This window comes from Salvelinus alpinus, chromosome 3, assembly GCF_045679555.1.
Source record: "Salvelinus alpinus chromosome 3, SLU_Salpinus.1, whole genome shotgun sequence".
NCBI lineage: Eukaryota > Metazoa > Chordata > Actinopteri > Salmoniformes > Salmonidae > Salvelinus > Salvelinus alpinus.
Genome location: NC_092088.1, coordinates 15,640,759 through 15,665,127, shown reverse-complemented (window position 1 = coordinate 15,665,127; position 24,369 = coordinate 15,640,759). Strand labels below are relative to the sequence as shown.

General features: G+C 40.4%; 1 protein-coding gene across 1 annotated transcript in view; it reads right to left on the bottom strand.

Annotated features, from left to right (window-relative positions):
• The window catches only part of LOC139570092 (protocadherin-15-like), a 314,364-nt gene that overhangs the window by 221,959 nt on the left and 68,036 nt on the right, over positions 1-24,369 (bottom strand). The window contains exon 2 of the mRNA XM_071391605.1: positions 3,805-3,916. Within this exon, the coding sequence (XP_071247706.1) occupies positions 3,805-3,889 (85 nt within the window). The 5' untranslated portion in view covers positions 3,890-3,916. The remainder of the gene's footprint in view (positions 1-3,804; positions 3,917-24,369) is intronic.

Genomic DNA, 24,369 nt, shown 5'->3' with positions numbered 1-24,369 from the left:
ACTAATTTGTCAATAAAGCCAGTAATTTAGAATTATTTATTTCTGGAGAAACCTAGCTTGATTATTTAGCAGACATCACTTGCTAATATTCAGTCAACACATATCTTAAGAATATCATGGAATATTTGAACATTTTCGTTTCTCCATGCTTGTCTCAGAGCCGCGCGAAACGGTGCTGAAATAGACGGCCACAGCAGGAAGGCTATGTATTCTGTGCCCACTCATGGTATCTCTCTTCGGTTACACATCCTTGGAATAGCAGAACAGCATAAAGGTCCGGGTGGCCCTTGCTGTGCCTGGTGAGCAGTTGGTCAAGTTCTGTTGTCAGAAAAGGAATGGAAATGTCAGGGTGAACCGAAAACCTGACGAACCCACCACGTACTATATGTTGACTCTGCCTGTTGGAGGTGGAGTTCCAGAGCTCACAGGTGTGCCTGGCATGGATTAATACTCCATCTCGTCCCTCACCCTTTTCAACGCATGAGTGATTCATTGACTATTCAAGCCATTGACTCACTGATGAATGAAGATGATGTGCGATCGGCAAAGGCAATCTGTAATCTGCGGGCATCACGGTTTGGTAAGAAATGTTATATATATAAATATTATTTGTAAAAAATTCTCAGAACACTAACTATGTGTGTTCGATTGGTTTTGTATTGTTCTGTAGTTTCGACCCAATGATTCGTCTGACAGACAAAGAACTTTGCGTCCTGCAGGCCCAGACATGGATCAAAGCTGGCGAGACATTCAATAACGTCATCTTCACAGACAAATCAACCAGGGCCCTTGAGCAATTTGCTCACAATTGCTACAGAAAAAAAGGAAGAAGATCAAGAAGATTAACAAAAGCATAAATATGTTGATGAAGAAATGCTGTTTTGTGCTGTATTGAGTTAGAAATGTAACACATTAGAGTACTTAAGCATCGAATACATTGCAAGATTTTCACAACAGTAGCCGGGCTATAAAAAGTCTATTGTTCTTGCTAATTGAAATAATTTGCATGATGGGCTACATTCTTTATTGTAACCACAATGTCACACATAATTTGTATCTACCTTTCCAATTACTTTTAGAGTTTGGGAATTACAAATGTGCGCTTTCTTTTTAGTTACATTGTTTTAGTTCGAACGTGCAGACTTATTTTCTTTAAATGGTTGTTTTATGTAGGATGCTACATTTTTGACCAGTTGCAATTGTAAGTAGGCCTAATAAAGCAAACTACTTCTATTAGGCTGTTAAGGCTCATAGCCTACCTCAGCCAGTCAAGTTATTTTATAGAAGTCTAGGCTCCAAAGAAATAGACTCCAATTAAGCCCACTTGTTGTTTGTAAAGTAAAATTCAAAAGGCACTCACACATCTGAGCAACAGCCAGATAAGATGAGGAAAAAGAAGAAAAAAGACTTGTGAGGCATCTGTTTCTCAAACTAGACACTCTAATGTACTTGTCCTCTTTCTCTGCAGTGAGGCCTCCCACTCCTCTTTCTATTCTGGTTAGAGACAGTTTGCGCTGTTTTGTGAAAGGTGTAGTACACAGTATTGTACGAGATCTTCAGTTTCTTGGCAATTTCTCGCATGGAATAGCCTTCATTTCTCAGAACAAGAATAGACTGACGAGTTTCAGAAGAAAGTTCTTTGTTTCTAGCCATTTTGAGCCTGTAATCGAACCCACAAATGCTGATGCTCCAGATACTCAACTAGTCTAAAGAAGGCCAGTTTAATTGCTTCTTTAATCAGCACAACAGTTTTCAGCTGTGCTAACATAATTGCAAAAGGGTTTCCTAATGATCAATTAGCCTTTTAAAATTATAAACTTGGATTAGCTAACACAACGTGCCATTGGAACACAGGAGTGATGGTTGCTGATAATGGGCCTCTGTATGCCTATGTAGATATTCCATAAAAAAAAGCCATTTCCAGCTACAATAGTCATTTACAACATTAACAATGTCTACACTGTATTTCTGATCAATTTGATGTTATTTTAAATGGACCAAAAATTTGCTTATCTTTCAAAAACAAGGAAATGTCTTAGTGACCCCAAACTTTTGAACGGTAGTGTATATATGTCGTTGTATATATGTAGTTGTATATATGTAGTTGCGTGTGTATATACAGTTGGGAGAACAAGTATTTGATACACTGTCGATTTTGCAGGTTTTCCTACTTACAAAGCATGTAGAGGTCTGTAATTTTTATCATAGGTACACTTCAACTGTGAGAGACGGAATCTAAAACAAAAATCCAGAAAATCACATTGTATGATTTTTAAGTAATTAATTTGCATTTTATTGCATGACATAAGTATTTGATCACCTACCAACCAGTAAGAATTCCGGCTCTCACAGACCTGTTCGTTTTTTTTTAAAGAAGCCCTCCTGTTCTCCACTCATTACCTGTATTAACTGCACCTGTTTGAACTCGTTACTGTATAAAAGACACCTGTCCACACACTCAATCAAACAGACTCCAACCTCTCCACAATGGCCAAGACCGGAGAGCTGTGTAAGGACATCAGGGATAAAATTGTAGACCTGCACAAGGCTGGGATGGGCTACAGGACAATAGGCAAGCAGCTTGGTGAGAAGGCAACAACTGTTGGCGCAATTATTCGAAAATGGAAGAAGTTCAAGATGACGGTCAATCACCCTCGGTCTGGGGCTCCATGCAAGATCTCACCTCGTGGGGCATCAATGATCATGAGGAAGGTGAGGGATCAGCCCAGAACTACATGACAGGACCTGGTCAATGACCTGAAGAGAGCTGGGACCACAGTCTCAAAGAAAACCATTAGTAACACACTACGCCGTCATGGATTAAAATCCTGCAGCGCACGCAAGGTCCCCCTGCTCAAGCCAGCGCATGTCCAGGCCCGTCTGAAGTTTGCCAATGACCATCTGGATTAATCCAGAGGAGGAATGGGAGAAGGTCATGTGGTCTGATGAGACAAAAATAGAGCTTTTTGGTCTAAACTCCACTCGCCGTGTTTGGAGGAAGAAGAAGGATGAGTACAACCCCAAGAACACCATCCCAACCGTGAAGCATGGAGGTGGAAACATCATTCTTTGGGGATGCTTTTCTGCAAAGGGGACAGGACGACTGCACCGTATTGAGGGGAGGATGGATGGGGCCAAGTATCGTGAGATCTTGGCCAACAACCTCCTTCCCTCAGTAAGAGCATTGAAGATGGGTCGTGGCTGGGTCTTCCAGCATGACAACGACCCGAAACACACAGCCAGGGCAACTAAGGAGTGGTTCCGTAAGAAGCATCTCAAGGTCCTAGAGTGGCCTAGCCAGTCTCCAGACCTGAACCCAATAGAACATCTTTGGAGGGAGCTGAAAGTCCGTATTGCCCAGCGACAGCCCCGAAACCTGAAGGATCTGGAGAAGGTCTGTATGGAGGAGTGGGCCAAAATCCCTGCTGCAGTATGTGCAAACCTGGTCAAGAACTACAGGAAACGTATGATCTCTGTAATTGCAAACAAATGTTTCTGTACCAAATATTAAGTTCTGCTTTTCTGATGTATCAAATACTTATGTCATGCAATAAAATGCAAATGAATTACTTAAAAATCATACAATGTGATTTTCTGGATTTTTGTTTTAGATTCCGTCTCTCACAGTTGAAGTGTACATATGATAAAAATTACAGACCTCTACATGCTTTGTAAGTAGGAAAACCTGCAAAATCGGCAGTGTATCAAATACTTGTTCCCCCCACTGTATGTAGTTGTACAGTATATGTAGTTGTACAGTGTGCATAGGATATGGGTACTGAGGAGGAGGTATAGAGGACTTACCATCTGTGTCTTGAGACAGGCAACAAGTAGCTAACAGCAGAAGTCCTATCCCTAACCATTTGAAGTGCCATGACCTCTTCTGCATTTTTGTCAATCGTTACTGCGTGCCCACCTGGAGGGCGAGAGAGGGAGAGAGAGAGAGCGAAAGAAAGAAAGATAAGGAAAATTACTTTTCTGTCGTGTATGTCATAATAAGTGCCAAGGGTTTTGTCCTGCCATCCTGACTTGAACAGGAAAACTCCTCTTGGCCCTATCCACTAGGTCTAATTAGCCTCATAGCCAGGTCATAATAGCTGAAATCTTTACATCCACATGTTAACATGAACATCGACAACACAGAACAAACAAACTGCCATGCCACGGTATCTTTGACATGGTATCTTTGACATGGAATCTTTGACATGGTATCATTGACATGGTATCTTTGACATGGTATCTTTGACATGGTATCTTTGACATGGTATCTCGTTAACATATTAACTCTTTCTCTACAACATTGTCCACTATTCCTTCTCCAGAATCCAGAAAACCTAACCCTCACAGGGGAATTGCAGGTATTCGGAAAGGAATCTGAGTCAGTCCATTTCAAAGGACATATCCTACCCAATTTTGCCTTTGTGAAAGTATTTTTTCGAAGGGCTACGGGGGTCTTCTATCAAATTCAGGTTCTCTCATGTAATACCAGGGAGGAACTACATTCAACCATTCCCTTTGAAGTAGACCGTGTAGTTTATAGTGTTTTCCACCTGAGAGATATTACAGTAACGGTCCACAATAAAGTATAGCTTTGATGTTTCCTTCATGTCTTCATTGGTAACTAATTATATGAAAATCAGTCTCTTCCATGTATCCCTTCACTACTGATAATATACCCCCAAAAATGTTTTGGGGAAATGTATTGAAAGAGGATTGTAAGAGGATAGTGCTAGGGTAAAAATGCATGCAATCGCTAAGATATGCAGGTACTATGAATTCATGACTGTGTGGATCTCAGAGACGGTGCAGAATGCAATGTTATGCGTCATACTTGGGGCGGCAGGTAGCTTAGTGGTTAGAGCGTTGGGCCAGTAACCGAAAGGTTGCTGGATCGAGTCCCCGAGCTGACAAGGTAAACATCTGTTGTTCTGCCCCTGAACAAGGCAGTTAACCCACTGTTCCCTGGTAGGCCGTCATTGCAAATAAGAATTTGTTCTTAACTGACTTGCTTAGTTAAAGGAATTTCGCTCAAACTAAAATATAAAACCAATGGGCAATGGAGAAATGCAATGGGTTGAAATGATTTTTCAATAGTACATACTTTGGTAGAAGGATTTAGTCCTGAGCAAAGGAAAAATACCACACAGACAGAGACATATCGTGACGTAGGCTATCAAGGTAACCGATTCCTTATAACATCAAGCCCTTCTCTTTCTGAACTGATTAGAGTTGCAAGTGTTATTGTCACGTATACAGCAGATTTAAACAGTACAGTGAAATGCTTAACTTGCAAGCTCTTTCCCAACAATGCACATCGCTACACAGTCATGTACAGGGGCACAACTTTGGTTGAAGTAGTGGGGGGGAAATGTTTGTATAAAAAAAAAATATCCAGTCAGATAAGCACTCCAAACAGCCTGCCCGACGGCTTGGAGGCGTCTGCATGGTCCTAAAGCACACCAATTGACTCGTTTTATATCACATTCCAATGATAAAACTCGGGGGGCACAAAAATGCAATTTCAGAATGTGGGGGACATGTCCCCCCCCCATCCCCAGTGAAAGTTGCGCCCCTGGTCATGTAAGTGGACTGATAATTATGGTCTTTGCTCCTCTCAACCAAGAGCTTCTTTGGAGAGAAAATGTAATTTCATACAGTCCATTGTCAGGACGGATGCATATCTTTCCCCCATTGTAGTTCTGTTCCCAGATGAAACCAGAGAGACCTCTGACAACCAAGACTCAAAAGCAAAATAAACACTGGGGTTTCAAAGCTTTAATGCCAAAATATGTCTGGTTTTCTCATGTAGCGGAGCTTTTGAGCATTTAATCCACCCAGGTAATTGACTGTAGAGACATTTTAAAAACATACATCCACACACACCAAACAAGAGCACACACACACACGCACGTGCGCCCACACACACACACGCATGCATGCCCACACACGCACACATTTATGCCCACACATGCACACACACACACGCACGAACACCCACACGGTAAACATCTTCCCCAGTATTGATATAGGTCTCAATAAGCTAATGGCCGAAGACAGAGCCCTTCACTTCAGCTTTAATCCCTTAGAGTAACAGAGACAACACCTGCCTTCCTGTGCCATTGGCTCAACCTCCCAGCAGCACAATCTCACAAAAAGGCTCCACATCTACTCTGACAACAACTATCTTTTATTAATATTCTTTGAGAGGGAAAGCTAATATATTTTCGGATAAAAAAATGATTTCCAATATTTTGTAAAGTGGAAAAAGTTGGCATAAGAAGAGAAAAACTCTGATATTATATGTGTTCTCTGAAAGGCTTTCTTGAATAGGCTGTTGGTTCTTCCTGTAATCTAATGTCTATGAAATGGAGGAGACTGGAAAGTAACATGGTACTTTGGAAGTCATAAATGTGTACTGTCTGAGAAGCAGGCAAAGGGCAGCTAGGTAATGGACCACATTTAACTTGTTAACACTGTTAATCCAGTTCTGTCACCAGTGTTTCACTAACTCTGTGAGAAGAAACACCATTAGCCAGGCGAGCTATCTAACGGGAAACTATTCATTGGGAATAATGAGGCGGAAAGGGAATGTGATGTTGCGGAACTGGCAATAACACCGAAGGAAGGATTACTCTTACCGGTAATTAGTAGATCAGTAAAAAAACAGCCATCTTTACCTTACTTTATCGCAACATTTCACTAGAAACTTGATAAACCTTTACAACATTTTAATCCGTCCAATAGCACTCTACTGTCTTGGAAAATAAAATACCTTGCCAACAAAAAGTAAAATCTCTTTAATGTATTCTTCATTGGACATTGTGTAATGGTCTTTCCCAGAGAACTTTAATATCTATTAGGCTGGTGAAATTTAGCCCTCATTATCCACAGTGAAAGGTAATCAGGCAGGACTGGGTTGTAGTGGAGCAGGAGCCAGAGGAGAGTAATGATGGCACTGATGCCCATCAACACTAACACCGGAGCACCTTGATTTACTCATGCAAGAGAGCCTCCCTGAAACCTCTCTGAAATATCTACAACCCTCAGAAATATCTGTATCAAGATGACAGTTTTAACATTTACATTGTTTGCAAACAAAATATTTGGGGTTCCGATTTGATGTGACAGTTGAACTGAGCTCATGAGACATCTACAGTATAAGTTCAATTGTTCATGTATCAAATGGGTAAATATCATTCATTTAAAAGTCTAACAATGGATGTAGCAACTGCAGATTGCCCCTTTAAAGGTCTACAAGCTCTACTAAAGCTACTGAAGCCTACACGATAAACAAGAGAATGCAAAATGATGGCAAATTACGAGAGGAATCAAAAGACTAATAATTGGTTAGATTTGGTATATTTGTGAGTGTTTTTCCCCTCATTAAAAAAAATCTGTGAATGACTCATGTTCAGAGATGAATGACCTAAATCAGGGGAACAAATTAATATAATTACGTGCTTTATCATCCATATTGCCACAAATGAATGCTCCTGACTAGAGTGTTTTTTGTGTTAATCGTAATGAAAAAAAACTATGATGCAATGGATGTTGTGCAAAATGTCCTCGACACTGTGCTTTAGCTATTTATAATACAACAACGGTAAGTGAACTAAAGTATGTCAATAGACATCATTATACTTCGTAATGTGGCACTGCAGAGGGCTGCAGCACAAACGATTGCAAGCCTAAAGGTATTGCAGTACAATTCAGCACCATGGACAGCAGCCCCAATAACGTCAGTACTGTTCAGCACCATAGACAGCAGCCCCAATAATGCCAGTACTGTTCAGTGCCATGGACAGCAGCCCCAATAACGCCAGTACTGTTCAGCACCATGGACAACAGTCCCGATAATGGCCATACTGTTCAGCACCATGGACAACAGCCTCAAGCACACCAGTACTGTTCAGCAACATGGACAGCACTAGCATCCTCAATAGTGTACAAAACAGTAGGAACACCTGCTCTTTCCATGACAAAGACTGACCAGGTGAATCCAGGTGAAAGCTATGATCCCTTATTGATGTCACCTGTTAAATTCCCTCCAAATCGGTGTAGATGAAGGGGAGGTGACAGGTTAAAGAAGGATTTTAAAGCCTTGAGACAATTGAGACATGGATTGTGTATGTGCCATTCAGAGGGTGAATGGGAAAGACAAAAGATTTCAGTGCCTTTAAACATGGGTATGGTAGTAGGTGCCAGGAGCACCGGTTTGTGTGAAGAACTGCAACACTGCTGGGTTTTTCATGCTCAACAGTTTCCTGTGTGTATCAAGAATGGTCCACCACCCAAAGGACATCCAGCCAACTTGACACAACTGTGGGAAGCATTGGAGTCAACATGGGCCAGCAACCCTGTGGAACGCTTTCGACACCTTTTAGTCCATGCCCCAATGAATTGAGGCTGTTCTGAGGGCAAAAGGGGTGCAACTCAATATTATGAAGGTGTTGCTATTGTTTTCTATACTCAGTGTAGATCCAGTAATATCAGTAGCCCCAATAGCGCCAGCCTATTCAGCACCATTGACAGCACCCATTCCTACATGTTCAGTACAATGGCAGAGTCAGCTGGGCAAACAAAAGCTGTTTGGTAGCTTGAGCACTTTAAAAAACAAATATTTTGATTTATAAGTGTCCACTTTTTCTGATATGAGCAGAGGAATGCAGGGATATAACATTATTTGAGCCAGCAATTGTATAAAATAACTTTCACAGCTGACTGCCTAAAGGGGCCTAAATAATAAACTCAAAGCCAAACTCATCATTCTCAAATGTAGAGGAGACAAAGGCGAAAGTGTTGACTGGGTTTTCAAGCACTTTAATCCAAAACACAGACCCAGATTCACATACTCTTTTTGAAGGTCTAACATCCATAGCAGAAGTCAAACCTCTCCGTCAGTGGTCCGTTCTTCCGTCCTCTGGATGGAAGTGAACTGATTCTATGCAGGTTTGGGGAGAATGGACCAGACAGACGCAGCAAACGGCATTTGTTTCAAATGACAAGCTTATTCAATGAATCCCTCTTTCGTTATTTTCTCCGTTTTGTTCACTGCTGCTGGCTACAGATTGGTCGAGGTGGCAATGATGGATGGTTGGAACAAACATTTCTGGACAGCTAATTAAAGAAATCTAATTCGATAAGGGGGCTCTAGACTTAAAGAGCATTAAATGCAGTGCCTGAAAGCAGGCTGAATCCAATTACCCATTGTCTTTAATGAGAGGGAGAAAGCTTAACAAGCTATTGGCACCCAGACTGATTATTTAGAGTATGATCCAAAAATGTTTTGGTCTCCTTTGATGAGCAACATTGAAAGACATTTAGAAATATTGTAATTATGTCTAAATGTAAAAATGGACACAGCAAAGTATTCAACTGCTCTACAATTCCCTCTCTCTACTACTGGATACAAACAGACAAGACAACGGAATGAGAGCAAGACACGCCTCTTGTAGACCTAGTGGGAAATGCATTTCAGTGAGTATCAGGTAACAGTTAAATGCTAGAAGCAGCTTGTTGACCCTAACCAGGAAGGGTCCTGACTTCTGACTCAGTGAGATCAGTGATGAGCCCACGGCAATGTTTACCCAGCCGAAATGGTAAACACGATGACCTGGCTAAACATCAGCATTGACTTTGATGTTTGCATCCTCATCTTACACTTGGAGAAGGTTACTATTGCGTCCAGCCCAGAGGTTATGCTTAAGCAACGGGATGAACTCTTGTAGCTTAGCATATGGGCCATTGATTTAACATCAATTGATGAGGTCTAGTTCTGGGCTGCATTTGACTTGTGTGTGGAGGCTGACAAAGTGCAATATGTTTTTAAGACACTTTTAGATATTGAATTAACATTCCTCATACAGCATTATGTCATCAGGTATCAGAGAAAGGAATGCTTGTATTATGTCATCGGGTGTCAGAGAAAGGAAGGCTTGTATTATGCCATCAGGTGTCAGAGAAAGGAAGGCTTGTATTATGTCATCGGGTGTCAGAGAAAGGAAGGCTTGTATTATGTCATCAGGTGTCAGAGAAAGGAAGGCGTGTATTATGTCATCAGGTGTCAGAGAAAGAAAGGCTTGTATTATGTCATCGGGTGTCAGAGAAAGGAAGGCTTGTATTATGTCATCAGGTGTCAGAGAAAGGAAGGCTTGTATTATGTCATCAGGTGTCAGAGAAAGGAAGGCTTGTATTATGTCCTTCAGATGTCAGAGAAAGAAAGGCTTGTATTATGTCATCGGGTGTCAGAGAAAGGAATGCTTGTATTATGTCATCAGGTGTCAGAGAAAGGAAGGCTTGTATTATGTCCTTCAGGTGTCAGAGAAAGGAAGGCTTGTATTATGTCATCAGGTGTCAGAGAAAGGAATGCTTGTATTATGTCTTTCAGGTGTCAGAGAAAGGAAGGCTTGTATTATGTCCGTCAGGTGTCAGAGAAAGGAAGGCGTGTATTATGTCATCAGGTGTCAGAGAAAGGAAGGCTTGTATTATGTCCGTCAGGTGTCAGAGAAAGAAAGGCTTGTATTATGTCGTCAGGTGTCAGAGAAAGGAAGGCTTGTATTATGTCATCAGGTGTCAGAGAAAGGAAGGCTTGTATTATGTCATCAGGTGTCAGAGAAAGGAAGGCTTGTATTATGTCGTCAGGTGTCAGAGAAAGGAAGGCTTGTATTATGTCGTCAGGTGTCAGAGAAAGGAAGGCTTGTATTATGTCCTTCAGGTGTCAGAGAAAGGAAGGCTTGTATTATGTCCTTCAGGTGTCAGAGAAAGGAAGGCTTGTATTATGTCATCAGGTGTCAGAGAAAGGAAGGCTTGTATTATGTATGCAGTAGCTGTAGTGTGTTATGCAAATGATGCATATGCAGATGTATGCAACACCCTTGATAATGCACAAACGGTATGTTAATGTGAATCCAGCTACTGTGAGCCTAAACACTGAGAAAGCATGGTACCACTTTATCTGGATAGTTCATCTGTAGATGCTCTACACACTATCTACAGACTATCAGTAACATTTCAACTAACCTTAACCCTAGCCCTAATCCTAACCCTTATTCTAAACCATACCCATGACATCCAAATGTGAGTAGCTTCATGATTTTTCTCCTGCTAAAAGATGCACAAAATTCCAGAGGCATTGACAATTAATTGAACTTTTCCTTTTTTTAAACCGATGTAGGCTACCCCTCTTTTTCACAGATCAGTTTGGGACATTGGGGATTAAATTCTGGTTCCGGGATCCTTGGGACATCCCTACCCTAAACCATATCCCTTACCGAACCCTAAGCTTAACCGTTTTAAATGTTAACTCAATGGGGTAGGGACATCCCAAGCACAACAAAGGACACTTTCGTTTACAGTTAGGCTACTTTCACCTTACATCTACAAAGGCAAGGCAACAGATTGTTGAGAATGTTCAAGCTAATTGGATGACCCTTTGCATAATCATGCCTGCATTAAGTACAACGGGATAATGTAACTGTACACTTAAAATAGATAAATATAGTATTGTAAACTTTTAATTCACATGAGTGTTATTGCAAAGGGTCGGAATTAACGAATTCCATATAGTTTTGTAGGTATGGGATAACGATATTCAAGTTGTGGTGTCATGTCGAGAAAATCCGGTTACACGTTTGTATGCGTTCTTTAACAAGTAAATACAGTATTCCCGGCAAATAATAACATGGCCATTATATCCCCAAAAAAAGTCGTTCACCCAGGATGACCATTCTATGAAACGGACAAATAGTGACAGCCAGTCTGATACACTGACTTTAGTAGGACCCTGCAATAGACTGGCACTTCATTCTGTAAAATCCTTAGAATAAAAACATTTCAAACACTTTTTTCTTCTCAAAAATACAAGTAATGGGCAGAAAAAGACTTACCATTAGCTCTAAAGCCATGTAAATCCTGTCCCGATAGTGCTTCTTAGAGAAAAACGCATCGCGAGGAATCCCTGAACATCAGGAACTCTATCGCCCTCTGTCTGCTTTGCCTTCCCGTTCCCGTTCTAAAGTGGCATTCAGAAACAGAAATCACACGCACTCCTCCTGCGATAAGTGGCAAAGTAGCCAGTGTGGAACTTGCTTGTATCGGAATAGGCTCCGTCTGAATTGATGACTGCTACTACTCGAGCGCCTGAACAGTAGTCCCCTTGGGTACTCTATGTATTAACCAGAGCGTCGCTGCTCAGAGAGGAAATGTCCATTGAAGCCGTGAATTCACAACAGCGCCGTAATCTAAATAGGACACAGTACAACTCAGATTATAGGCGCAGAATACAATTCATGTGCCCGCTGCGGATAGCTCACTATGGGCAGACCCAGCCTGGTCTCATAGACTAGAAGCAACATAGTAAACGTAAATCCGGGACACTCGAATTAGTATAGTGTGTTATGTTTGGTATGGTTACATAAAACAGATGGTAGTAAGGCGGTTGGTCGGGATGGGTGAATGTATACTGCAAACGTCTAACAACCCAAAGGTTGCGAGTTCAAATCTCATCATCGACTACGTTAGCATTTTAGTTAATTAGCAACTTTTCAACTATTTACTTATTTTGAGCTACTTTTCAACTACTTAGCATGCTAGCTAACCCTTCCCCAGCCTTAACCCTTTAGCTAACCCTTCACATAACCCTAACCTTAACCATTTGAGCTAATCCTTCCCCTAACCCTAACCCTTTAACTAACTCCTAAACTTAACCCTAACGTCATACAAAATGTGTGATAGACATCCACAAATTAATACATAAAATTCGAAAAATAACATATCATACTAAATGGAGTGTGATGGATTTACATAGAGAATAATACGAATGGATCTGAGACCAGGCTACAACCAAGCATGAGCTGTGTTCAAATCAAATTGTATTAGTCACTTGCGCCTAATACAACAGGTGTAGACCTCACAGTGAAATGCTTACTTACGAGCCCCTAACCAACAATGCAGTTAAAAAAAAATATGGATAAGAATAAGAAATAAAAGTAACAAGTAATTAAAGAGCAGCAGTAAAATAACAATAGCGAGACTATATACAGGGGGGTACCGGTACAGAGTCAATGTGCCGGTTAGTTGAGGTAATATGTACATGTTGGTAGAGTTATTAAAGTGACAATGCATAGATGAGAAGCAGCAGCGTAAAATAGGGGGATGGGGGGGTTAGGGTTAGGGTTAGGGTTAGGTGTTGATTAGGTGTTCAGGAGTATTATGGCTTGGGGGTAGAAGCTGTTTAGAAGCCTCTTGGACCTAGACTTGGCGCTCCGGTACAGCTTGCCGTGAGGTAGCAGAAAGAACAGTCTATGACTAGGGTGGCTGGAGTCTTTGACAATTGTTAGGGCCTTCCTCGGACACAGCCTGGTATAGAGGTCCTGGATGGCAGGATGCTTGGCCCCAGTGATGTACTGGGCCAGTCACACTGCCCTCTGTAGTGCCTTGTGGTCAGAGGCCGAGCAGTTTCCATACCAGGCAGCGATGTAACCCGTCAGGATGCTCTCGATGGTGCAGGATTTTGTGGAGCGACAGGTAACGATGTTGTATAACCTATTCAAATAACTAATGACTCCTCAACATGTTTCATGATCGTGTAATGCCAAGAGACTGTTGACTATTGTGTAAGTATAGTACTGTTACCTACACTTACTCTTGCCAAATTGCTTTTTATTTATGTACATTTTTTAAATTATAAAGTGAAAATTGCATAATCAAACATCCTACTAAGTGTAACATTATTGGTTCTGTCCCTCTATTCACCCCAACCTGGGCTTGAACCAGGAATCCTCTGCACACATGAACAATAGTCACACTCAAAGCATCATTACCTGTTGCTCCACAAAATCCACAACCCCTGCAGAGTAAGGGAAATAACTATTTCAAGGTCTCAGAGCGAGTGACATCACAGATTGAAACGCTATTAGCGCGCACCGCAAACTAGCTAGCAATTTCACACTAGTTACATAAGCATGGACCGACAGCATCGTCTATTTTTGGTCCTTTTTTTGGCGCGGTCCAGACCGGCCTTGATTTCAACGTCCACGGAAATCACGGAATCATTGTTCCTGACCGGACCAAATCTGAACCAGTCATAGACATCTGTGTTTGCTTCAGATTTTTCATCAGAATTAATACCCAGCATGCTTTGCAAGTCTTTGTTTTTACATGACATTTACATTTTGGTCATTCAGCATGCATGCAGGACTTTAAGGCGCTTTGGATAAAAGTGTTTGCTAGATGGCATTTATTATTATATTCATACCTCTTGACTTATTCAACATTTTGAAAGACTGAATTGAAAATGTATTAAAATCTTCTTTTTTTTCTCACCCATTTAAACACAATTCCCAAATAATGACAAAGTGATATATTGAAAATGAAATACAGAAATCTCATTTACATAAGTATTCACACCCATTCGCTATGAAACTCCAAATTGAGCTCAGGTGCATCCAATTTTCCTTCCCAATGTCCTTACAACTTGATTGGTGTCCACCTATGACCAATTCAATTGTTTGGACATGATTTAGAAAGAATTACACCTGTCTATATAAGGTCCCACAGTTGACACTGCATGTCAGTGCAGAAACTATAGTATGAAGTACAAGGAACTGTCCGTAGAGCTCAAAGATATAATTGTGATGAGGCATATATCTGGGGAAGGGTATAAAACCATTTCTAGAGTGTTGAAAGTTTTCAAGAGCCTAGTGGTCGCCATCATTGGGGAAATTGAAAAAATATGCAACTACCCAGACTCTGCCTAGAGCTGGCCATCCGACCAAACTGAGCAAACATGCAAGAAGGACCTTGGTCAGGGAGGTGACCAAGAACCCAATATCAACTCTGACAGAACTACAGAGTTCCTTGGCTGAGATGAGAGAACATCCCAGTCTCTAAAGCACTTCACCAATCTGGGCTTTATGGGAGAGTAGCCGGAAGCCACTGCTGAGAATAAGGCACATGACAGCGATGCATGGAGTTTGTAAAAAGGCACTTGAAAGACTAAGTGCATAAGGCAAATGTTTCTGTGGTTTGATGACAGATACATTTAACTCTTTGGCCTGAATGCAAAGCACTATATCTGGAGAAAACCAGGCACAAATCATCACCTGTCTAACACAATCCCTACCATGAAGCATGGTGGTGGTAAAATCATGCTATTGGGATGCTTTTCAGAGGCAGGGACGGGGAGACTGGTAAGGATAGAGGTAATAATAAAGAAAACCAAATACAGGCAAATCCTTGACGAGAACCTGCTTCAGAGTGAAAACAACCTTAGAACTGATATCTTCACCCCAGTCTAACAGGACAATGACCCCAAGCATACAGCCAAAGCAACGCTGCAATGGCTTCAGAACAAGAATGTGAAAGTCCTTGAGTGGCCGAGCCAAAGCCCAGACTTGAATCCCATTGAACATCTGTGGAAAGACTTGAAGATTGCTGTTCACCGCCGCTCCCCATCTAATTTAACAGAGCTTGAGAAAATCTGCAAGGAAGAATACGAGAAAATCCCAAATCCAGATGTGCAAAGCTGATACAGACATACCCAAGATGATTCAAAGCTGTAGTCAACATCAGGAAAATATGTATTTTCAATGTCAAGAAAATATATATTTTCACTTTTCATTCAGAACCTAAAATGAACCTAACAGCAAGGTCTGGAAAATACATATTTTCAAAGTCATTTTACACACTAGGATGGGTCTACAGTCATATTGTGTTACCACCTCTAATAGTAAAAGGGTTGGGGGTGCAGAGCAATTATAGCATAGTGGCTTTACCTTCTGTCCATCTGTTCAGTGAGTAGGATTACATCAAATCCTGTTGAGCCAGGGTATTCAGAAAGCCAAGGACTAGTAGTAAGTGGTCATCAAATCAACTGTGATAAAGTCGAGCAATGATAAAAAAGGTTCTGTAATCCATTTGTGTGCATGATGTAACACTACTTACTAGGCAGGTTTCCATTGACCCAGGTTTATATTAAAAAAAACATGTGTAATGAAAACAGCTGATAAAAAATACCTTTTCTAACGATCAACAACATTTTTGATCCGTTCAACAGGGTGCATTTTTATTTTGATGATGGAAACAGTGTTCTTCAACACTGAAATATAAACACAAAAATATAAACACAACACGCACCAAATTCCCGAGTGGCGCAGTGGTCTAATGCACTGCATCTCAGTGCTAGAGGCGTCACTACAGAAACACTGGTACGAATCCAGGCTGTATCACAACCGGCTGTGATTGGGAGTCCTATAGGGCGGCACACAATTGGCCCAGCGTCGTCCGGGTTTGGCCGGTGTAAGCTGTCATTGTAAATAAGAATTTGTTATTAACTGACTTGTCTAGTTAAATAAGAGTTTACTGAGTTACAGTTCATACAGTATAAGAAAATCTGTCAATTTAAATCATTTAATTAGGCCTTAAATCTATGGATTTCACATGACTGGGTGTACAGATATGCCTCTGTTGGTCACAGATACCTTTAAAAAAAGAGAGGGGTCAGTATCTGGTGTGACCACGATTTGCCTCATGCAGCGCGACATCTCCTTCGTAGGCTGTTGATTGTGGCCTGTGGAATGTTGTCCCACTCCTCTTCAATGGCTGTGCGAAGTTGCAGGATATTGGCGGGAACTGGAATACGCTGTCGTACACGTCGATCCAGGGCATCCCAAACTTGCTCAATGGGTGACATGTCTGGTGAGTATGCAGGCCAAGGAAGAACAGACATGTTCAGCTTCCAGGAATTGTGTACAGATCTTTGCAACATTATCTTTGCCGCATTATCATGCTGAAACATGAGGTGATGACAGTGGATGAATGGCAGGGTAATGGGCCTCAGGATCTCGTCATGGTATTTCTGTGCATTCAAATTTCAATCGATAAAATGCAATTGTGTTCGTTGTCCGTAGCTTATGCCGTAGCTTAAACCCACCACCACAGGGCACTCTGTTCACGATTTTGACATGAGAAAACCGCTCACCCACACAATGCCATAAACGCTGTCTGCCATCTGCCCGGTACAGTTGAAATTGGGATTCACACTTCTCCAGCATGCCAGTGACCAATGAAGGTGAGCATTTGCCCACTGAAGTTGGTTACGATGCCAAACTGCAGTCAGGTCAAGACCCTGGTGAGGACAACGAGCATACAGATAAGTTTCCCTGAAACGGATTCTTACAGTTTGTGCAAAAATTCTTCGGTTGTGCAAACCGATAATTTAATCAGCTGTCCAGGTGGTTGTTCTCAGACGGTCCCGCAGGTGAAGAAGCCGGATGTGGAGGTCCTGGGCTGGCGTGGTTACATGTGGTCTGCGGTTGCGAAGCCGGTTGGACGTACTGCCAAATTCTCTAAAACGACGTTGGAGGTGGTTTATGGTAAATAAATTAACATTAAAGTCTCTGGCAACAGCTCTGGTGGACATTCCTGCAGTCAGCATGCCAGTTGCATCTGTGACATTGTGTTGTGTGCCAAAACTGCACATTTTAGAGTGGCCTTTTATTTTCCCCCAGCACAAGGTGCACCTGTGTAAAGATCATGCTGTTTAAATCGGCTTCTAAATAATCCATCCACCTGCCAGGTGTGGCATAAATTTGCATAGGAGAAATGCTCACCAACAGGCATGTAAACACATTTGTGCAGCACATTTGAGAGAAATAAGCTTTTTGTGCATATGGAACATTTTTGGGATCATTTATTTCAGCTCATGTTGAATTTTTGTTCAATGTATAAAGCTCTACTCCATTTTTAATTCTAAATGCCTACTGCTTGCTAAATAAAAATTGAACCTATACAAATTATGTTTCTTTGCAGGGCAAGGATTGTCCTGACTTTCAATAATGCCTGAATTGCTTCGCCCTGCTTTTCTGGTTGGCTGGATACAAGTTTCACCATCCACTTATTTCAGATCTACAGGAGTGCAAGTTTCACCATGCACAGACCATGGCGATACATTCAGGCACATGAGAAGTATTACAATATGGCAAATATTAGTCAATTATTGCATTATACTCGCAGGCTACCTGAGACATGAAACAGATAGGTGGGAAGGCATACAGGCTGTCGCCAATTTATAAATGGGTTATTTGCCTGAATGGGTAACGGAGACACTTCAACCACAACCTTTTTATCCGACACTGCACAGTGGTTGCTCAACTAAACGTTTTGAGATTATGCTGTGGGTAATTTGTGGTTTAGTACGGTACCCTGTGTCACTGCTTCATTGCTCCAGACCAGCGCAAGAGGGAGTTAGAGCACCGATTATGCTTTTGGGTACTAATGTGTCTCTAACTGACAATGAATGGTGAACATAAACCAAATAGAAACCGATAATTGTGCACAACTTAAAAATGTAATTTCAAAGAACTGAATGATGATGATGAAGGTGATTGTTTTTAGAACAATAGTGTAAGAATTGCTATTTCCCTGTCCTACTACTTTGTATAAAAAAAAATATAATTACCAACATTCTTTCTGATAGTCTTTAATAAATAAATGTTTTGGTTATCCTGACCTGGACACCATGTATTATAATAGACCATTATGGACTATTAGCAGGGCTATAGACTCACCATATATTATAATAGACCATTATGGACTATTAGCAGGGCAATAGACTCACCATGTATTATAATAGACCATTATGGACTATTAGCAGGACAATAGACACACCATGTATTATAATAGACCATTATGGACTATTAGCAGGACAATAGACTCACCATGTATTATAATAGACCATTATGGACTATTAGCAGGACAATAGACTCACCATATATTATAATAGACCATTATGGACTATTAGCAGGGCAATAGACTCACCATGTATTATAATAGACCATTATGGACTATTAGCAGGACAATAGACTCACCATGTATTATAATAGTACATGATGGACTATTAGCAGGACAATAGACTCACCATGTATTATAATAGACCATTATGGACTATTAGCAGGACAATAGACTCACCATATATTATAATAGACCATTATGGACTATTAGCAGGGCTATAGACTCACCATGTATTATAATAGACCATTATGGACTATTAGCAGGACAATAGACTCACCATGTATTATAATAGACCATTATGGACTATTAGCAGGACAATAGACTCACCATGTATTATAATAGACCATTATGGACTATTAGCAGGACAATAGACTCACCATGTATTATAATAGACCATTATGGACTATTAGCAGGACAATAGACTCACCATGTATTATAATAGACCATTATGGACTATTAGCAGGACAATAGACGCACTGTATATTATAAAAGACCATTATGGACTATTAGCAGGACAATAGACTCACCATGTATTATAATAGACCATTATGGACTATTAGCAGGACAATAGACTCACCATATATTATAATAGACCATTATGGACTATTAGCAGGACAATAGACTCACCATGTATTATAATAGACCATTATGGGCTATTAGCAGGACAATAGACTCACCATGTATTATAATAGACCATTATGGACTATTAGCAGGACAATAGACTCACCATATATTATAATAGTACATGATGGACTATTAGCAGGACAATAGACTCACCATGTATTATAATAGACCATTATGGACTATTAGCAGGACAATAGACTCACCATGTATTATAATAGACCATTATGGGCTATTAGCAGGACAATAGACTCACCATATATTATAATAGACCATTATGGACTATTAGCAGGACAATAGACTCACCATGTATTATAATAGACCATTATGGGCTATTAGCAGGGCTATAGACTCACCATGTATTATAATCGACCATTATGGACTATTAGCATGACAATAGAATATTGCCAACACCTCCCTGTAGTTTGATACTTTGTGCAAGGCAATTGATCAGCATCAGCATTAAAAACTTTGTGGATGGGCCTCCCGAGTGGCGCAATGGTCTAAGACACTGCATCCCAGTGCAAACTGCGTTGCTACAGATGCTGGTTCGATACCCGTGCCGGCCGCGACCAGGAGATCCATGAGGCGACGGTGGGCTTTTGATTTCTCTCCCTCTAAAAACAGAAATAAATCATTATAAATAGCAAACTGGCTTCATTTACAAATTAGTAAGAATGTCTCATCCTATGTTTAAGAATGGCCTTTTTCATCGCTCACTTTCAGTTATTTGAAAACAAATTAATCTCCAAAATATAGTTATTTTTAAAACAAACCATAGAAAGTTGGTTGCAATTTCAGTTGCAATTTCAATTACAATTACCACCAGAAAAGACAGAACAAATAATACAACAAGTATTGTGATTAAACTGAAATATACTAATTGATAAAAAAAACTTTATTGGCTGTACTAGATTTTCAGTTCCTCCTGAAAGCCCTAATCTGCTCACTTGACACTGGTCATGGTGCTACTACAGTATGTGGTTACAGCATAATCAAAGTGAGGACAATCGGCGATCTGCTGTATACTTATAGCCTATTGTAACCTGAAATTCACACCTTTCCAGTACTCCTCACCCCGCCCCAAACTCCACCTGAAAAAAGTGCATTGGTTGCCAAGAAAGCGGTTAGTTTTGCTAGATTCTTAAAATGTGTACGCAGCATGTGTGTGTTAGAGTCATTTAATTCTTAATTGATCTACCGTTTCTATCATAGGCCACTGTAATCGATGAGTGCTCAGGGCGGTAACATTCTGCTCATCTGATTAAGGTGCTCATGGATCAGATTCAAACTTTGAAGACCGAGATTGAGTCATTGAAGGCAGACCGGCAGAAAGAGAAACAGTAGATAATGAGGGCAGAGAAATGGGCGACAGCTGATGCATTGGTCCAGAGCCAGGCGGTATTGGCAGAGAGTCACTCGTCATTGGCGGAGAGTCAGGCGGAGAATGACCCGTTCAAGAGGGAGAGGAACAAGATGGAGTCACAATCCATGCCAGGCACACCTGTGAGCTCTGGAATTCCACCTCCGACAGGCAGAGTCAACATGTGTGGCAGGTTTGTCAGGTCGTCGGTTCACCCTGATATTTCCATTCCTCTTCTGACAACAGAACTTGACCAACTGCTCAACAGGCACAGCAAGGGCACCGTCCGGACTGTTATGCTGTTCTGCTATTCCATGCTTTCATTAATAAAATAATGTAAAAATACTCTTTCAAAATGTAGATGTTTATTTCGTTATGGATCCATAACGAATTGCTATGGGAATAAATATCACTGAATGACAGAAATATTGGAACAAAGTAGGCTAATGAAAGTAAGCAAATTGTTGCTTACTGGAAAATACTCTTTCAAAATTAATGGAAGAGACAGCATTCAGAGGTCAAGACAGCACTGCTCGGAGACAAGCATGGGGACTGGTCTTGATAAACCAACGCAATTATTTTTTTTCACTGGATCTCAATTTGGGTATTGGTTAGACTACAATTAGGCTGTGGAAATGTTAGGATTATTTTGCTCTTACTGTAGTACTGTAGCCTACTCCCGACCGGTCACGTTGTACAGCGCCATTATAGGCTATTAGTAGGACAATAGACTCGAAGGAGGGTAGGTGGAGAATTGTATCGTCAAATGTATTCCTTAGTTAGGTTGGCTGTATCACAACCGGCCGTGATTGGGAGTCCCATAGGGCGGCACACAATTGGCCCAGCGTCGTCCAGGTTAGGGGAGGGTTTGGCCGGCCAGGATGTCCTTGTCCAAAAAATAGGTACGGTGGGCTTATGGTTTCTCTCCCTCTAAAAACAGAAATAAATATTTTGGCCTTTATAAATTTTATTTTGGCCTTTATTCAGATTATAAATTGCTCACTTTATGTTATTTGAAAATGAAATAATCTCCAAAATATCGTTCTTTTTTAAACAAAATTATCATTATTATTAATTAATTTATAATTAATTAAAAGCCCCCCTTTTCCTGAACAGCTTTTTTTCTGGAGTGAAGTCATTAAGTCGAGCTAAGATAGTTAAATGGAAACTGTTGTCGCATTTATTTTGTATGCCAACGTTCTAAATTTCGTTAAAAAAAAATCACTGGACGAGTTAATGGAAACATAGCTAGTGATGGACAGGAAAAAGCATGGTTGGCATTCATTGGATTACAGATGGAATGACAATAATTTTTGTAATTTGGTGTGCTCCACACTTTGTTGAAGACAATTTTGGAAAGCAGATGTTAGTTTCTGACAGTGTCAGCCAGTAATTGTTTAATTATTCCTGATAAATGATTTACTGTACACATTTGGGGCCATATATTCACACACTTTGTTTATTTTATACAACTCCCTGACCCAAAAATGTGCAAGTTATCGTTTTTTTGTCGTGAATCTTGTTCTGGAGGCCGCACTACTGCTGAGTGGTCATTAGCTGGCACAGCCGCAAATTCATTAAATCTTATTTTTTACCCTAACCTTAACAACACTGCTAACCCTAATGCTTAACCCTAATCCTAAATTAAGACCAAAAGCTAATCTTAGTTTTCCACAATTTTTACAACATAATACATTTTGACTTTGCAGCTGGCCCATCTAGCGGAAATCTAGATGGGCCATAAACCATGGAGGTGGTTTATGGTAAATAAATTAACATTAAAGTCTCTGGCAACAGCTCTGGTGGACATTCCTGCAGTCAGCATGCCAGTTGCATCTGTGACATTGTGTTGTGTGCCAAAACTGCACATTTTAGAGTGGCCTTTTATTTTCCCCCAGCACAAGGTGCACCTGTGTAAAGATCATGCTGTTTAAATCGGCTTCTAAATAATCCATCCACCTGCCAGGTGTGGCATAAATTTGCATAGGAGAAATGCTCACCAACAGGCATGTAAACACATTTGTGCAGCACATTTGAGAGAAATAAGCTTTTTGTGCATATGGAACATTTTTGGGATCATTTATTTCAGCTCATGTTGAATTTTTGTTCAATGTATAAAGCTCTACTCCATTTTTAATTCTAAATGCCTACTGCTTGCTAAATAAAAATTGAACCTATACAAATTATGTTTCTTTGCAGGGCAAGGATTGTCCTGACTTTCAATAATGCCTGAATTGCTTCGCCCTGCTTTTCTGGTTGGCTGGATACAAGTTTCACCATCCACTTATTTCAGATCTACAGGAGTGCAAGTTTCACCATGCACAGACCATGGCGATACATTCAGGCACATGAGAAGTATTACAATATGGCAAATATTAGTCAATTATTGCATTATACTCGCAGGCTACCTGAGACATGAAACAGATAGGTGGGAAGGCATACAGGCTGTCGCCAATTTATAAATGGGTTATTTGCCTGAATGGGTAACGGAGACACTTCAACCACAACCTTTTTATCCGACACTGCACAGTGGTTGCTCAACTAAACGTTTTGAGATTATGCTGTGGGTAATTTGTGGTTTAGTACGGTACCCTGTGTCACTGCTTCATTGCTCCAGACCAGCGCAAGAGGGAGTTAGAGCACCGATTATGCTTTTGGGTACTAATGTGTCTCTAACTGACAATGAATGGTGAACATAAACCAAATAGAAACCGATAATTGTGCACAACTTAAAAATGTAATTTCAAAGAACTGAATGATGATGATGAAGGTGATTGTTTTTAGAACAATAGTGTAAGAATTGCTATTTCCCTGTCCTACTACTTTGTATAAAAAAAAATATAATTACCAACATTCTTTCTGATAGTCTTTAATAAATAAATGTTTTGGTTATCCTGACCTGGACACCATGTATTATAATAGACCATTATGGACTATTAGCAGGGCTATAGACTCACCATATATTATAATAGACCATTATGGACTATTAGCAGGGCAATAGACTCACCATGTATTATAATAGACCATTATGGACTATTAGCAGGACAATAGACACACCATGTATTATAATAGACCATTATGGACTATTAGCAGGACAATAGACTCACCATGTATTATAATAGACCATTATGGACTATTAGCAGGACAATAGACTCACCATATATTATAATAGACCATTATGGACTATTAGCAGGGCAATAGACTCACCATGTATTATAATAGACCATTATGGACTATTAGCAGGACAATAGACTCACCATGTATTATAATAGTACATGATGGACTATTAGCAGGACAATAGACTCACCATGTATTATAATAGACCATTATGGACTATTAGCAGGACAATAGACTCACCATATATTATAATAGACCATTATGGACTATTAGCAGGGCTATAGACTCACCATGTATTATAATAGACCATTATGGACTATTAGCAGGACAATAGACTCACCATGTATTATAATAGACCATTATGGACTATTAGCAGGACAATAGACTCACCATGTATTATAATAGACCATTATGGACTATTAGCAGGACAATAGACTCACCATGTATTATAATAGACCATTATGGACTATTAGCAGGAC